Below are 16,811 nucleotides of genomic sequence, written 5' to 3'. Positions count from 1 at the left end.
ATAATCAGAGCAAAACCATCTCTGATATCACAGCCTACTGCTCCTGTAAGAGGATTCAATGTAAGGTTTCACCTCCACATACAGGATATTTTCCAACAGATTAAATCACTTGGATATCACCTAAGGTGATCTTAAAGAGATGTAAAAATATCTTGACAAGGTTATTCCAGACACTGGTCAAATCTGAGAACCAGTTACAATACACAGATGAGCTGCTGCCTCATGTCCATCCCTACTTGTGCCCCATTTCAGAAGCAAGCCAAGGTAACAGGTACATACACAGAGTCTAAAGGCAACTCTGCTTCAGTGGGTGACACCCAAGTGAGCAATTACAGACACCAGCATTTCCCTTTGCCTCCTTACTTTGCAAGTCATGTGACAAAACAAACCAGCAGCAAGCTCAGGAAATCCAAACCAGTGGATAACAAGGCTTTGTCTTTATTCTCTTGTATTTGAATGGCAGAGGACCCCAAACACATCCTAAGAAATCAATTTTTTAAAAAATAGTTTACAGAGCTCTGGATGTGTTTGTGAAGAAGAAGATAAGCTTCCACTCATCTCCTAGAGACAGCCATAACAAGGTACTCTGTGCTAGACAAGGTAAGGCATATGATCCCCTTCCTTCCTCCACTTCTACCTTTACTTCCTTCTGCCAGGTGTTTCCTTTTTTCTTCCAGTGCCATTGAGTCCTCCAAGTCTTTTGGGGTTGGATCCAGCAATTCCCACTCCTCAGTGGTGTAAAATATACTCCTGCGATTGTCGTTACTTCCTTTTCTTAAGGAGGACATGGAATTTCTGTGAAAAGGCAGCAGGAAAATGTGACAAATATTTCTCCATTTTGCATTATTTTTATAAGGGGCTTTTCACAGTTCAAACAGTGCAAACTAAAAATAAGCTACAAACACAGACAAAATCAATACCAAATAAAAGCTCAAAGAAAACAAAACATACACTACCAAATAGCACTTGCAATCAACAGCTAAATTCCAAGAACAGAAGAATTATTTTACTTCAATGCCATGGTCTTTTGCATCCCCCTGTTTTAGTTTTGTTTTTGCAGGGGGCAAGTACAAAACAAAGTTAGGATTTACAAGCAGCATCTCTTTATTGATCAGCTGTAGTTTAGAATTTTAGGGTAACTGCCAAGCATTAAACTGAACAGCATGCAGTCAAAACACATGTAGGTTATAGCTCCATACTGGGGATTAAGGCAAAACTTGGGATCATCCAAGAGACCTGCTGCAGCTGAACTGCTGATGACAAGACTCCTTTGCAGTTTTTCTTTTCTACGGTGGAACATGGCCAACTATCTGCAAGAACATTTCAGGGGCAGCCTCTGAATTCCAGCCAGGTAATTCTATAGGAGAACAATACATTTCCCAGCAGGATGAGATTACCTGACCCAGCTCCCCCACGACCATCACGCACTCAGGAAATGTCCACTCTAACATCCATGAGCATTAACATAGCTCAGTTATACATATACATATGTATATACATATACATAGCAAAGCCTTTGTTCAACTACATAAGAACATTCCAAATCAACACATATGAACCAGTTTAATATTTTTGCCATAGAACTGGAAATATATTTCGTCTCCCAGCATTTTCCACAGAGTCTGTGCAAGCCCACTAAGATGCTTTCACTCAATCATCCACATTCTCTCTTCAAAACTTAAGCAGAAAATAACCCATATTACACTTTCAAGATCATTTGATGATCCAAGCCAGTCTTTCAGCCTCACAAGAGATTTAACATCTCATCAACATGAACTCTAAGCCAATCATTAAGTAGTGCACAACTTTTATAATCTGATTAACTGATAAATATTTACAATTTAAAAATAATCCTAATGGTTATTAATAAAACTATTTTAGCAATCAATTTACAAGCTTGGCAAAGACTCATTTATGCTACAGATTTCATTTTCTTTCAGAAAGAATCATAATTCCTGTTGGGGGCAAGAAGCCTAATTTCTTTGTTCAGACATTGCACACAAATTATGTAGATCAAATTGGGCAATGACAGATTGGACACCCAATATCAGTGAGTGTCTCAGGAGGTGCCCCCTGGCCTCTCTACACCTCTTCTCCAAATGGTGCCTGATCTCTTACCGGGCAAAACTCCACATTCTCTCTTCTGTTCTCTGTGCCTGTTCTGCACTCACTCAGCCTTAACATTTAAAAGCCTGAACACCACCTTCTAAAGCTTGAAAAAACCACAAAGAACAAGCCAAGTGACTTTCAGAAAAGCTTCTTTAAAGAACTGCTGTTAGGCCCATGAAAAATCATAGCTGATGCTGAGTTTTGTGAAGCTTTTGCACAGGTTTGGTCAGGGCATTCAAGCAGCAGTCCTCCAAAGCTTTCTATTAGATTAAAATATGACAAAAGATTAAATATATAAATTTGGAAACAGCATTTATTTCCCTAACTACATTTGGACAACTTACACAAGAGCCAATCATATGATCTAATGGGTCTCTATTTTTAAATGTTTGGGGTTTAAGTCTTGTTTTTATGGTTATATAACTGGAGGTTACAGTAATTCAGTATGCTTCCAAATCTATATTCTGCATAAATAAGTAGGTGAGAGCAAGAAAATGAAAAAAAAAATCAAGCCTAAATGTCTGTATATATCAAAGTGTATTTTAAAAGTAGAGAAGCACATTTCAACTTGAATTACTGTAAATATATACACTGCTTAACTCCAAGATATATTTTTCTTCCCCTCTCCCCCCCATTGTTACATCACAACTGCTACCTAGGATGCAAATACAGCTATTATAGCAATATCTTCTCTGTCAGAGAGCATCACACTAAATGTGTGTAAATGTATTCAGGAGGGAGGACAAAGGCTTTTACTGAGACATCTACACACCTTAATACAAATTCATAAATATAAACCAAAAATGTGCTCACAGCAAGAGAGGAAACTCTCTGCAGTTTTAGACACACTTTGATCCATCCCCTAACACTGGGGCTGTAACTGATCAGCCCAGTAAGACACTGCATAGAGCACACATATTCCAAAGGCTGCCAGATCTTCCCCCATCCCAAATGGTACAGAACTGCTGGAGAAGGGAGGAAAACAACCAACCACAATACTAGGAAAAAACCCAAAACAACCCACAGCCAAAACCAGCACCATCTGGTAACCTCTCAGATCTCTGCACTAAACCAGAAAGCTTTAAAGGGGATCTGTTTAACTTTGCACTGCTGATGAAAATGAACATTTTCCTCCCAGCTCAAGAAGGACATGCTCTACATGCTGTAGCTTTTTTAACCAAAGCTACAGCTCTGCTTTGTGAGCTGCTCTGCATTAGCACTGTAACATGCTTTAAGCAGAAGTAGAAAATCCATCTATGTGGGCAAAGTGAACCACAAAATTCTTTGGAAAGAAACCAAATAGGAGAGCTGAAAACCAATGGGACTGCTTTCCTTAAAGCAATTAATACTAGAGAGTAAATTCATTGTGAGTGAGAGGTTTTGATGTTGTAGAGAAGGGGTCTGCCACATTTTTGCTCAGGAATTTGAACTACATCCACTTCAAATCTGTGCCCACTTCAAATGTGTTTTCATTTCTTTTAAGAAGAAAACAAAACCCAAGGATTTATATTGGTTTGATTTTCATCACCAAAAATAGTTTCTGTGCACTGAGTACAAGGACTAATACAATGCTGGGAATTGATTGCTCCATGAAAAAGCAGCAGTGGCTGAGAATACAACTCAACCTCAACAACCTCTGGGGTTCAGAGTGCAAAGCCATCACTGGAAGTGCTGTACAAGACTTTTCAGCTATCAGTGATGCTACACAATAACGCTCCCTTAAACCTTCAAACAGTAAATAAAGAGTCTGTTTACTTGAAGAGATACAACAAACAAACCCACCCCATCACCTTCCATCATTCTAACAAGTTCCACTGACCACACAGCAATGTAGGAAATAATCTTGGTCAGGAACTACCAATCTCATGGGAACTCTTTGTCCCAGGTTCAAAACTTACTTGATCTCAGTGCTCCATTGTTTAAGTGAGAAATTGATGGCACTTCCTTGGACTGGTGCAGGCTGGGATGCTGCCTGTTCCCCCACCAGGTCTGTAGGAGAAGTCTCCACAGCTAGAATATTTCTAGCTCTCTCTGCTGAAGCATTTTGATTTAGGATACTTATATCTATATTAAAAGAAAAAAGAGAGAGAGAAAAAATAAACATATCTTCAAAAAGTAAAAGAATATTGGCTCTGTAAAGTCATAGACTGCTAAGCCTGCTAGTGACATTGCTCAGGGCTTACTTTAAATTGCTAAAAACAAAAAACTTTATAAAACATTCAGTTCTAATGAATCTTATAAATCACAAAACTTCTCAGTCAGATCTCACTGTGGCCACATACTTTTGATAACAGACAGGACCTGTGTGTGATGCTTACACAGCATTATTTCATGAGTGAGCGACAAAATAGGCAATCAGAACCAAGTCCAGAACAGTGTCACAAAAACACTGACCCAGCTCTCATCCTGCAAGTTATTCATCCTAAAAGTGAGGCTGCTGCTGCAAGTCAGTGACCTTCCCAGCCCTGAGGCAGTGCTGTGCAAGGCCAGGCTGGGCACTGCCAGAGCCAGGAATGCTGGCACAGCTCTGCAGGACATCAACACCTCCTGCACCAGCGAGGGCTCCTGAATGCAGCTCCTCAAGCCAGCCCAGGCAAATCTCCTGTGCCCTGGAGCAAGTGGGGCCCCATGGTCAGGCCATGCAGAGCTGCACAACAGTCCTGCACACCCACAGGCTCCCAGCTGTATCTCCCAGCAGCTCCAGAGCTGGCAGAGCTGCACAACAGCCCTGCACAGGCTGACCCACAGCACACAGGGCTCCAGCACATCACCCTGGCAAACACAACCTGCAGTGCCTGTGCTACCTCTGTGCTTCCATTACTCTGGAGAGCTGCTTTCTCCCTCCAGGAGGCAGAGGGAGGAAAAAATCCAGAATACAGAATATACTATGAGTAGCAAAAAGCCTTAGAGAGAAGCATAAAGTGGTTTACAGCCTTCTACAAACCCTCTGGAAAGGCAAGTTAAACAAACCCAAATGCAATTTTCAGAGTCTTGATATAATTCAAAAAGTACTGAAGTGGATTAAAGATTTTTTGACGACACTCTCAGACTTGATTCAGCATTTATATTAGCAAGTAACACATTGGATGGGCTCTGACTTAAATAAAACCCTAGGAAATTATGATACCCTTTTTTATCACTGGTGAGTCTTTCAGCCTTTGCTCTGACAATTGCTTGGCACCAGCAGAGACCATCTTTAAGCAAACCCTACCCTCCAACTACCCAGCAGGGGGTTACTTTTACCAAGTATCAAAGATTAGAAGTAGAAGGAACATTCTGTGATAAAGAATATGAAATATTAAAGATCTCTGACACTAGGAATGTCTCAAACCCTTGAAAAATGGTATCTGACACAGAAATGTATCATGTCATGTTTCAAATAGAGGTACAAGTTACACTGCCTTGATTTTTATAAACAGATACTTCAGGGCCTTATCAGCCAAAGGGAATTCCAAGTTCTTTTGCACTGTGGCTGTTCAAACTAAGCACAGTTCAGCTAAAATAGCTTAGATAAAACTAAACATGGGATTATATTTACTGTCTAATGAAGAGGAAAGAGAATAAGTAGGTTTTAACTATAAAATAATAATTAAAAACAAAACCAAACCCAACTCCCTTTCCACCCCCCAGAAAACCCAAACATCCCAAAGGGGGAAAAAAAAACAACCCAAGCCACAACAGACAGACAAAAATTTCATGGACACTCAAAGCCAAGGTGCAATACTAATATTCTGCCTTTACACTTACAGCTTGTTTCATCTTCTACCTGTGTGATTCTGCTAAGTCCTTTTAGAGGATGGTCCAGGTAAAGGAACTGCTCCAGAGCTGAATTCCCAACAAATGCATTTCCCCTCCCAGACATGCCAATTGTCTGAATGTGGCACCCTGAGGTTGCTCACTGGACATCATCCCCTGCCCACACATCAATATCATAAATACATGGCATTGCATATTTTATTAATGCAAATTAAGAATGGAAATCATTGAAACTACAGTAACATTTAATCAATTTCAAGAAAAAATAATAATCCCACACGGTATAAAGAATAAATAATTTAATTGATTTCCATGGTAGTAAAGCACCTCCACGACAAATCCTGCAGTGTAATTATTGTTAATATGCAATTTCCCACATCCCACTTTGATAAATACTTTGAAATATTTTTCATTATGTTGAATGTTCTTAAAAACCTTTCAAGGCTGATCCACAAAGCTGTATCTAGCTCCATGCATCCCAGTTAGTCCAGATTTCTGAACAGGGAGGGGAGAGGCCAGGGGAGGACAGAGGCAAGGCTGCAGTAAGCAGCTCTGGGTTTGGACTGAAGGCAGACTACTTCCCCATCTAAAACATTTGTGATAGCATCTGTACTTGAGCACCAGCAAAATAAACCAATTTCTGTGCTGCAGTATAAAGCACAACACTGCATGCACATTCAGTTCTTAAAAAAAAAAAAAAGAAAAAAAAGCCACAAGACACATATCTTGGTCATCAACATGAAACCAGAGCCTTAGAGAATCCCATAACTCTAGAAGAAACTCCTGAAGTACTTGATTAAAAAGAAGGAAAAAGCATCAATCATTCTGGCTATTTGCATTTTCCCCAAAAGGAATCCCTACTTAAACACTTCAGCTGATGATAAGAGTTATCACTGGGATTTGTCCTAGAAAATGAGATATTCTAGATGCAGCTCCAAACTCTACATCATGCAGTTGAACTGCAGGCTACCCCTGAGAGGGATGGGCCTACTCAGCCCGTGCATGTTATGTTGACATTCCTTGTCGTGGATATAACAACAACAGTAATTTGAATTAAAAAAAAAAAAAAACAATACATGAAGAGGCTCAGCTGGCTTATCCAGAAAGCCCCTAATGACTTACTGAAAAAAATCAGATCAGTGATGAAACAACTGGATGTGATGCAAACAGGTGCTGCAGTCACAGAGGCTTGTTTCACATTGTACCCAAGCTCTGAGGGAAGTAGCACAAAAAGGAACAGATTCTGTGGCCAAGTTACACATTACAGTTGGTGTGATCCAACACTCTGCTGCCAAGAGGGCAGGCCTGTCTGCTGCTTTACTCTGCCTTCCTGTATTTGGTTGCTGTGCCTTGTTCCCTCCCATCCACCAGCTGTGCAATCACCTGACTGCACACTGAACATATTCCACTTGTCAATCCAGCAGAAATGAAAAAAAGTGCTCCTTTCTGGCTAACATATGACCTCAACCTACTCAGCACAGGGTCAGTTAAACACAACAAAAAAGGGAGCCTGTGCAGCAGAGAATGAGAGGCTAAAGGCAGAAAGACAAAGGGCTGAAAGAGCCAAAGCCTGTTCCCTTTTGCAACACTTAGATTTTTGCCCACCAATACACGTGCTCTGCATCTGCATGGCTTGACAAGCTGCTACCCAGACTGGCTACTGCCAAAAAAAGGGGTCTCAAACCAATGCACCTGGCATTCCCAGCAATTCTCTTGGGCTTATCCTGCCATTCACCTGTCCCTAGAGCAAACCACTTCTGGAGACTACCCTGGCCAAAAAACTGACCTGGAGAAGAGGCTGATGGCTGCTGCCTGCAGACCCTGCACTAGCACAGGGCAGGGCCAGCCTGCAGCAGCTCAAGGGCCGGGCTCTGCTCTCAGCAGGAGCTGCCTGCAGCGCCTGCCAGGCCCAGCTGAGCCCCCAGCAAACACCTGTGAGTGGGGCCAGCTGTGCTGAGCAGGCAGCCACAAGCAGCACATTCTCTCAAAGGACAGAATGCGTTAGAGGACAACACTAAAACAGAACCTGAAACTCAGGAGGGGACAAGGTGTGACAATAACAGCTCAACACTGCTGGGTTTACAGGGGAGCAAAGTGACATCAACCAAATGTGGCATCTGTTGATGAAATATGCCTGACCACAAGACTGCTTAAACCCAGGAGAGCCTTACTAATGCCTAACTTGGCACAGAATTGGATTTTACTCAATCTTATTTATGGACAACAGAAATCAGCAAGGAATCCATTTCTGTAGGGACTGAGGAACAAAACAATTCACAAGTGCCTGTGCAATGTAGTAAAAAATGCAGAGTAACTCTGTATAATGTTGATAACTCTGACACTAGTGTAGAATTATGTTTTCCTTGCCTAAAGGTATTTCACAGACTGAACTTCACTTATGTAACATCAGTGCAGACTGTCTTTCAGTTTTGAAGGCACTGCATTTTTATCAAAGTCAGACAGATCCACCACACCATACCTTTTCAGGAACAAAGCATGGTCATCCAGAATGCAAAATATATCTGTTCCCATTAAAAACTGAACTTTACATCTCAGGATATTTACCATACTAACTTTTTAAGATGTTGCAACCACTAAAAGACAACTTTCCTAAGCTTAATGAAACCTAGTTGTAAGACTACTCAATTTTATTTCATTTCTAAAAGTCTGTTTTTCAAGAAATCAACAGATATTGTAAAGGATATAAAATCACATTTATGTTAAATATTGTAGCATATGCAAAGTTTACACAGAGTTACTGATGAAAAGATGTGAAAAGGCTTTCTTAAGGCAGTTGTGTACCCCAGTGCAACACGTGGTGTTGATGAACTGACACTGAGGAGAGCCGTGCCCTCTGTTGTCACTCAGGTTCCCAACGTACCAGGGTTGTCTTTGGCAACGAGCCCTTTGGAGAAGTCACTGGGCGTGGGGGAGGTGCGGCTCTCCAGGTTGTGGCAGTACTCCCACCTCTTCTGCTGCAGCTCCTGGAGCCAGTAGGTCGTGTCCTGCCGAGTCGCAGCCTGCAGGACACGGGAGCAGAGCGCTGTGAGACCCCTGCAGGCCCTTGGAATGAGCACAGCCATCCCAAGTGCAATAATAAACCCCACACCTGTATGCCCCTGTACATGAGCACAGCCATCCCAAGGGCAATAATAAACCCCACACCTGTATGCCCCTGTACATGAGCACAGTCATCCCAAGGGCAATAATAAACCCCACACCTGTATGCCCCTGTACATGAACACAGTCACTCCAAGTGCAATAATAAACCCCACACCTGTATGCCCTTGGAATGAACACAGTCACTCCAAGTGCAATAATAAACCCCACACCTATATGCCCTTGGAATGAACACAGTCACTCCAAGTGCAATAATAAACCCCACACCTGTACACCCCTGTACATGAACACAGTCAGCCCAAGGGCAATAATAAACCCCACACCTGTATGCCCCTGTACATGAGCACAGTCACTCCAAGGGCAATAATAAACCCCACACCTGTATGCCCTGTACATGAACACAGTCATTCCAAGGGCAATAATAAACCCCACACAGATCAGCAGCAGATCACCAAGGTACCATCACTCAAAATCAGTAGGATTTTAAAGGAATAACCACAATGCACCTTGTGGTCACATACACATCCATGATTTTCAAGCCAGAATTTTTCATTAGAAGTAGTCTCACGCATTCCTTTTCTTCAGTTTTACACTCAAACTTTAGAAAACGTGGCAGCATCTTATATTTTACACACAAAACACTGTTTGAACATATAGCTACAAATCTATATTATTGGAAAAATTCCCATACACATTCCGGAAGATTCCCATTTTCTTTTAACTTGCTTTCTTACCAGCAGAAACCAACAAATGAATAATGCACTGCAATGCCTCTTACTTCAATGACTAAATCTACATACTGTATTTCCTGATGATACCATGAGCTAACTACCTTCTATAGAAAAATCATATTTAAAACAAAAGAAAACCATAATCCAACATTAATGCCTAACCTACAAGACTACAGGCTGTATGTGCAGTAAGTGAGGAAGAACTCAAACATACCTTGAATCAGAGCTCTAAGTCATTTCAAAGCACATGAAATGACAATATACAAATACCAAGAAGAGATAAGTGAAGGCATCTGACACTGCAGGTGCTCTCATGGAAAAGTAATTGTTATTTCAACATACCTCTCCAGCTGCCAGTCTAGGACAAGCACCTGACTTGGTAACATGGACTGTTTAGGAACAAAAAAAATTAAGACACTCCTCTAACTCCTCTGGCTTGTTAGCACATGGAGTGCTTATCTTTTAGCCGGCCTTTCTCCTACCTCCTCCCAAAGTGCATGACGGCATTATCAGTGGAAAAGATGACTATGTTCACTCCTTAAAGACAACCTAATTTCAAACAGTTTTGTATTTTGTTCCTCAGAAATTAAGAGGGCACCTGTGCAAGGTACAGCTGCAAAAGAATGGAGAGCAACAAACAACACATATTTACATATAATGGCATACAGTAAGTGCTGCATAAAGCACAGCAATGGCACAGAATTGTCTACATTTCCCACATAAGAACACTTCTGGTCTAGTAAAATTGAAGATTCATTGGCCATTATATTTTGGCCCCAAGAGCAGCTAATCACAACACAAAGCATAAACAGCACGGCAAACAAAAACTAATGCCTCCCCAGGGCGCTCTCTCTGGTTCAGCAATTTGTAATCTCAGTTTAATCATGAGAGAGATGGATTTTTATTTTACCTTTTGGCTCTTTGTACCCCTATGAGCTTTAACACCCATGACACCCTACAGCAAATGGCTCCAAAGGACCATTCAAGGAGATTAAGCAGAAAACCTCAGTTATTCCTGAAGCTGCTGCTCCAGCTCCTTTCAGTACATTATGCACATGGCAGGATACAAGATATATAAATCAAATAAACACTCATAAATCAAGAAGTGAAACAAACAAGTGACACATGAGAACACTGCAGAGTCAGTCGGTAAGAAAGATATGTAACCAAGATACTTCTAATCTGAAATGGAAATCACCTTCATGTATTATTTTTTGCTTACTCACAGGAAACCAGAGAAAACCATTTCCCTCATAAAAAAATACATAGGGTAAAGAATAGTTCAGACTCTGGGCAATGCCAATCCCCACAGCCACCTCTGGCAGTTTGGGAATGACCACCACAGGAGCAGGTTTTTAAGCCTACAGACTACAGTCACTTTTTGCCAGGAGTAAACATCTCCCCTTCTACTCCTAGCACTGAAGCATTTCCTTTGGAGCTTTAGCCAGTGGCAAGTCTTCAGCTCTGGTAAATATGAGAGCTTATACTTCCTTCAGAGACACCTGCTCACAGGCCATGTAAAGCAATGTTTTACTGTGCTCCAGCAAAAAACCACCAAGAATTCAAAGAGCTTCCACCAACACAGGATGCAGCGCTTACGTGGTTCTCTCTGCTACCACAACACAGCTAATGAGAAAACCCACCTGCAGTCAGTCTAAGTCATAGCTACAATTACCTTCTGCCCATGACTTCTTGAACTTCATGAACCTCTCTCACCATTTGTTCTGCTCCCATCTCACCAATCACCCTCAGAGAGCAGTGAATCAATGTTCCTGGAGCTGCTCCTTGCTGCTTTCCAAGTCCCAGCTGCATGAGGCCCACTCAGCTCCCAGGGAGGCGGCTGCACACAGGGCCAGGCAGCCGTGCCCGCCCTCCAGCACAAAGTGCCAAGGCAAAGCAGCACAGGCTTCTCACGCCCCTGCTTTCAGTGATTTCCCCAAGAATTACTGCATGCCCTTCTGCTGCTCCCAGCCTGTTACCTTGCCTTCTTTTCCTCCTATACGCAGTCCTCCTCTTCTGGAGTCTTCCTCTCCCTTGGAACAGTTTTGGCTGACTTTATTACAGGCATCTCAGTTATTTACAACTAAAAGAATATCCTAAAAATCTCTGTTAAAATTAGTTTTGTTTAAACAAAATTAATCATTTAAGCTGTTTTTGAAATAGACTGTTTAAAAAAATCAAAACAAAATAAAACCAAGAACCACCATAGAATATTTAAGTCTTCATCTTCCCCTAATCATAAAGATCACAAATTTCGAAACATATTTTTAAATTCACTTTATCTGTCAAAGAAAGGAACACTCCCATGCTTGCCCATTTCTCATGACTTTTACTAGTATTTGGCTACTGCCTACCACAAGAGCCAAAACATTTAATTAAGCAAAGTAGCAATCAATTTCACAAAAAGTTCTTATAGCTACTAAGGTATTGCTAAGGTGCTTTCTTACTGCAGAGCCATGCAGTCACATTTTAATGGATGCCCTTCTGTGAGGAGAAGAAAAACTACCATGAATGTCCCCTGAACTGGGGTGAAATAAGGTATTACTGTAAGTGTACTGCTGCAAACTTACAGGCAACACTAGGAGTAAAAGACACTCAAGTGAAGAGCCATACAGCACCATGTAATTCTCAACTTAAGCAATGGAAAATTAGTGTAATTTAATTAAAAATATTCCCCTAAATTCTTCCACTAAGAATGATGTAGAATTGTCACCTTCTGATCCAGACATGACAGAGAAGAATTATTTGAGGAAAACATCCATGGACTGCCACTGGACACACTGGTGGAACACGTATGCCAACATCAAATACTTTAAAGGAAGAGTCCAAAGAAATGCAACAAGCAGACCTCACATTTTGAGAAATCCCATGAAAATTCTGGCTACATTTCTGAACACAGACAAACTCTCCCTCAAGCTATTCTGTAAAAAGGGAACATCACCAGAAAGTTTGCATTTCTTAAGATTTACTATTCCTGCTATGCTCAAACAGCAAATCTGAAGCCAGATGGCTTCTTCTGGAGGGCAGCCCAACTTTTAATTAAAGCACTGCAACCACTAACCAGCAAAGTTTGGAGCAAGAAGCATCAGCTCAGGCAACAAACCACCCTCGGTGCTGAGCTCCCTCCTCTGCTGTGTCAGGCCCTGCAGCAAAACTGATCGAGCTCAACATCACTGATCACTGACAAATTACAGCATCTGCTCCTGAGCCACTCTCAGCTCAGCAAGTTTGGGGTCCAGTACGTTCAAGCATCAGGGCCCTGAAATCTCTGAAATGTTTGCACTTGGCCAATAGCCCAGAGAATTTTTTTCCTTTCACAACTCTGAACAATTTCTGTTCCACTCCCAATTCACCACTATTCACAGAGAAGTGACCAGACACACAGTCCAGCATCACTGGCCAGAGTTCCTTTGGTTCTGAAGCAAGCAAAACATATCACTACAAGACACTGCTTTAAAAATAAATGAGAAATGCCACCTTTGTTAATTTTTATATATTCATAATGTTAATTATTTCCCCCCTTAATGCAAGGCCTTGCTGTGCAAATACAGCCAAATGTTCATTTGATAGTATTTACAGCATCCTAGTGTTACAGGACATATTTGCAGGATCAGTATATGCATGCCTTTCCATGAAAATATTCTCAAACATAATTTATCCATATTCATAAAGTACACCATTTTCTGTGCTCCTTGACCTAAAGGGATGGTATCTGTTATTTACTTAAATGGAAAAGATTTTTACACACACTTAGCTTCTTCTGCACCTGTTGGAAATGTACAGCAAAAACCACAATCATACAAGTGGCAGGCTGGTTACCTACACCTCTAAAATATGAACATTTTGCTTTATTTGCTGTAAAGGCTGCAGTATATTTTTTCCAAAATTCTTATCTGGGCAAAAAAGCTAGAGTACATCCTAGAGTTCTCAGCTCCCAATACCTGACAAAAGGCTGAGCAATCAAGATGATGGAATCATTACACTAGCACGAAACTGAGGCATGATAAGAAATAATGCATTCCTCAATAGCATCATCATTTCAATCTGGAATTCCAGCAGCTTGTTTTTTATTGGCCTTCTTAGTCTGTTACACTGAATGGGAAAGGCCAGATCACAAGATGTGGAAATTTTGAACAAACAGCAAATTGAGGAAAACAAAGCATGTGAATTACAGGCTGAAGAATACATTTCACTTGACTTTATTTCTCGTGCCCTGTGTGTAATGTTTTCTTGATAGAAAATCCCATTTGCTTTTAACAGGGGCTGGATTGGAGGGGGAGGGAGAGGGGTTGGGTTGTTTGGGTTTTTTCATTTACCATCTTGAATTAATTTGCAATTCTACCTAAGTTAGCTGAGGATGCTTTTAAAGGCCTTAAAGAGTTATCATGCTGGACTGAAGAAAATTAATTTCAGCTTCAAAAACGGCCACAAAATGCCAGATGGTCCTGCAATATCCCTTAAGATTTTCATTAACTCTTTCTTTACTATATAAACACCTACAACATAACATCATCTTTATGTACAATTATGTGGCTGCTTTAGGGCATCACAACACAAAATTATCTTTTTCTGCTAATTGCAGAAATTAATTTGACTTTCTTAACTGGCACCATTTCTCAATCCCCATAAGGGAAACATGAAGAAAGTTCCCAATCTATGCACGTTCTTTCCTAGAGAGCACTGGAAAAAAATTAACACATAAAATATGGGCAGAGTAGCAACATCACTGACCAAAAGATCCAAAAAAAGAAAAAATGAAAAAGAAACCCTCCATGTCTTACATCTGTGTATCAGTGTTGAGGATGATTTGTGTCTTCATGACTGCAGAAGACATCCAAGGCTGCTGCCAAAGTACTGTCTGACAGAAATGCTATGGCACATAGCATTTCACACTGCAATCTTTATCACAAATCCTGCGTTTCTCAACAAAACCCCTCCTGTTCAAAAGGCACCCCCAACACAAAACTTTTCTGAAGATCTCCATGTAAAATCACAAATCACTAGATGCTAATTAAAACAATGAAACCTCTTCAAACTATTGAAAGCAAAGCTTAAACCAAGTGTGCGGTTTTAATGTTCATAACTCAAACACTTGGGCTATAAAGGCAGATTCATTGAAAGCAGTAAAATCTTTTACAACTATACAAAGGTAGTTTTTACGTGCAACTGACTACACTGCTTTTACCTAAGCAAATACTGTTAAAATTATTATTGTATTAGTTTCCTAGGTAAATAAATTTCTTATTCTCTAGTAAAGCATGTTAATGAGTCAGTATTTTGACATTTATACTCATCAAAACAGAATGCTGAAAGCTTGACACAATCATGCTCCACAGTCCCAGTAGGTATCATGACTGCTCAAATCTCCACTGTTAAATAAGTATGTAAGAGGTATTTTCCAGTATTCAATAGGAAGTTCTACTGCTTAACACTTAGTGGATTATGTTCTAATACTGTTTCTCAGAAAGTACACAGTTCATGTGAAAAGTTACATTCTATACAGAAGAACACTCTTTGAAGGACACATATCTGCCTTAACAGAATTCAAAAACAATAGATTCTCAGAATAATTTATTTCTTCTTAACTGAGTCAAAATGGTTTCCCTGTTGGTTTTTTTTCCTAGGCATGACAATAGAGGAAAAATATCTTAAATAATCCAAACATTTACCTCTTGTCCTACGAAAATCTGAGTCCTTGAACAGACAAGGCGATAAGCAGCTCTGCTACTATGAGGAAACAATTCTCCCTCCTCTTCCTTCCTCCCAAAGCAGCCTAGACGCAGACTCCTGCCACGCATCATCTTTTCAAAATAAACACTCCAAAACTGAAACCCGACCACTCCCTCCAAACTTCCAAAACCTCAACCCGTCAGATTTCCTCGGAATTTTTTTTCTGCCCAGACGATTCCAGAGAAGCCACTCAGCCCATGCTCAGTAGAAGCATTTCCTCCTCAGAGGAGGAGCACGGAAAACACGAAATCGCAAAGGAGAAATTCGCAACTAACAGGCAGCTGGGGCCAGCCCGGTACTGCCGATCTCCGCGGCGTTTGCGAAACAGCACCTTCCTTCCTAGAGCAGCCCGCACGGAGCGGCGGAGGGGCCCCGCCGGCCGGGGCGGTGCCGCGGGCTGAGGGCACGGGCGGCACCGGGGAGGGGGCCGGGGCCGGAGCGGCGAGGGGTCCCGCCCGCCCCGGGCCTACCTTGAGAACGGTGACGGCCCCGCCGGGGCTGTGCACCTCGAAGGCGGTGAGCTCGTCCCCCGCAGCGGCCGCGCCGGCCTCGGGCTGGTGGTAGCTGAAGCAGGAGGAGGCGATGTCCAGGTGCCCGAGGGGCAGCGGCTCCTGCGGCCCCTTGAAGTAGTAGAGGTAGCAGCGGCGGGGGTCGAACACGAACCAGCGGCTGCGGAAGCCGCGCAGGGGCCCCTTGCCCGACAGCTTCTGCAGGTACCCGCAGAGCTTGGGGGTGCCGGGGCCGGGCTGCTCCCCGGCCAGACCCTCCTCCCCCTCCGAGCCCGCCGCCGGCATCGCCTCGCCCGCCGCGGACGCAGCCCCGGGGCCGCGCAGGGAGCGGGGACGGCCCGACCCGCGCCCGCCGCCTCTCGGGACTTGTAGTGCGGTGCGGGCCCGCCCCGCCGGCCCCGGCAGCGCCGGCACCGCGCCCGCCCCGGCCGAGCGCGGCTCCCGAGCGCAGCCCCGCCGCCGCCGCCGCCCCGGCCCCGAGCCCCGGCTCGGCCCTGCCCCAGGAAATCGGCCGCTGCTGACGTGGGACGGCGCTCCCCGCTCCGCACGCACCGTGCCGGGCTCCCGTGCTGCCCGGCTCCGGCACTTTTCTGACCGAATCAAACACAGTTTTCCAAATCATACCTTGGCCTATGATCAGATTAAACCCTTCTGTTGTAGTCTCATGTAGTCTCCTATTCTGAATCCTATCCCTACCCGGCGTCGCAGCAGTGCGAAAAATAGATGGAAAATGAAGGCGCATCACTGGGTAAAAAGCTGTATTTTACAGGGATTAGGCTTGTGAATGACTACAGACCAAACTCTTTTCTTTTTTTTTTTTTTTTTTACTGAAACGCCTAGCACGTTTTGGGCTCTA

General features: G+C 42.6%; 1 protein-coding gene across 2 annotated transcripts in view; it reads right to left on the bottom strand.

Moving 5' to 3' along the window:
* Positions 1 to 16,277, bottom strand: part of TBC1D2B (TBC1 domain family member 2B) — a 31,486-nt gene extending 15,209 nt beyond the window's left edge. For both annotated transcript variants that reach the window (XM_064722115.1, XM_064722116.1), the window contains exons 1-4: positions 15,917 to 16,277; positions 8,747 to 8,885; positions 4,008 to 4,173; positions 638 to 795 (exon numbers count right to left, since the gene is read on the bottom strand). In XM_064722115.1, the coding sequence (XP_064578185.1) occupies positions 638 to 795; positions 4,008 to 4,173; positions 8,747 to 8,885; positions 15,917 to 16,240 (787 nt within the window). In that variant the 5' untranslated portion in view covers positions 16,241 to 16,277. The remainder of the gene's footprint in view (positions 1 to 637; positions 796 to 4,007; positions 4,174 to 8,746; positions 8,886 to 15,916) is intronic.
* Positions 16,278 to 16,811: the final 534 nt, after the last annotated feature.

This window comes from Zonotrichia leucophrys, chromosome 10 (genome assembly GCF_028769735.1).
Source record: "Zonotrichia leucophrys gambelii isolate GWCS_2022_RI chromosome 10, RI_Zleu_2.0, whole genome shotgun sequence".
NCBI lineage: Eukaryota > Metazoa > Chordata > Aves > Passeriformes > Passerellidae > Zonotrichia > Zonotrichia leucophrys.
The sequence above is the reverse complement of the archived record's forward strand: the minus strand, read 5'-3'. Positions and strand labels throughout refer to the sequence as shown.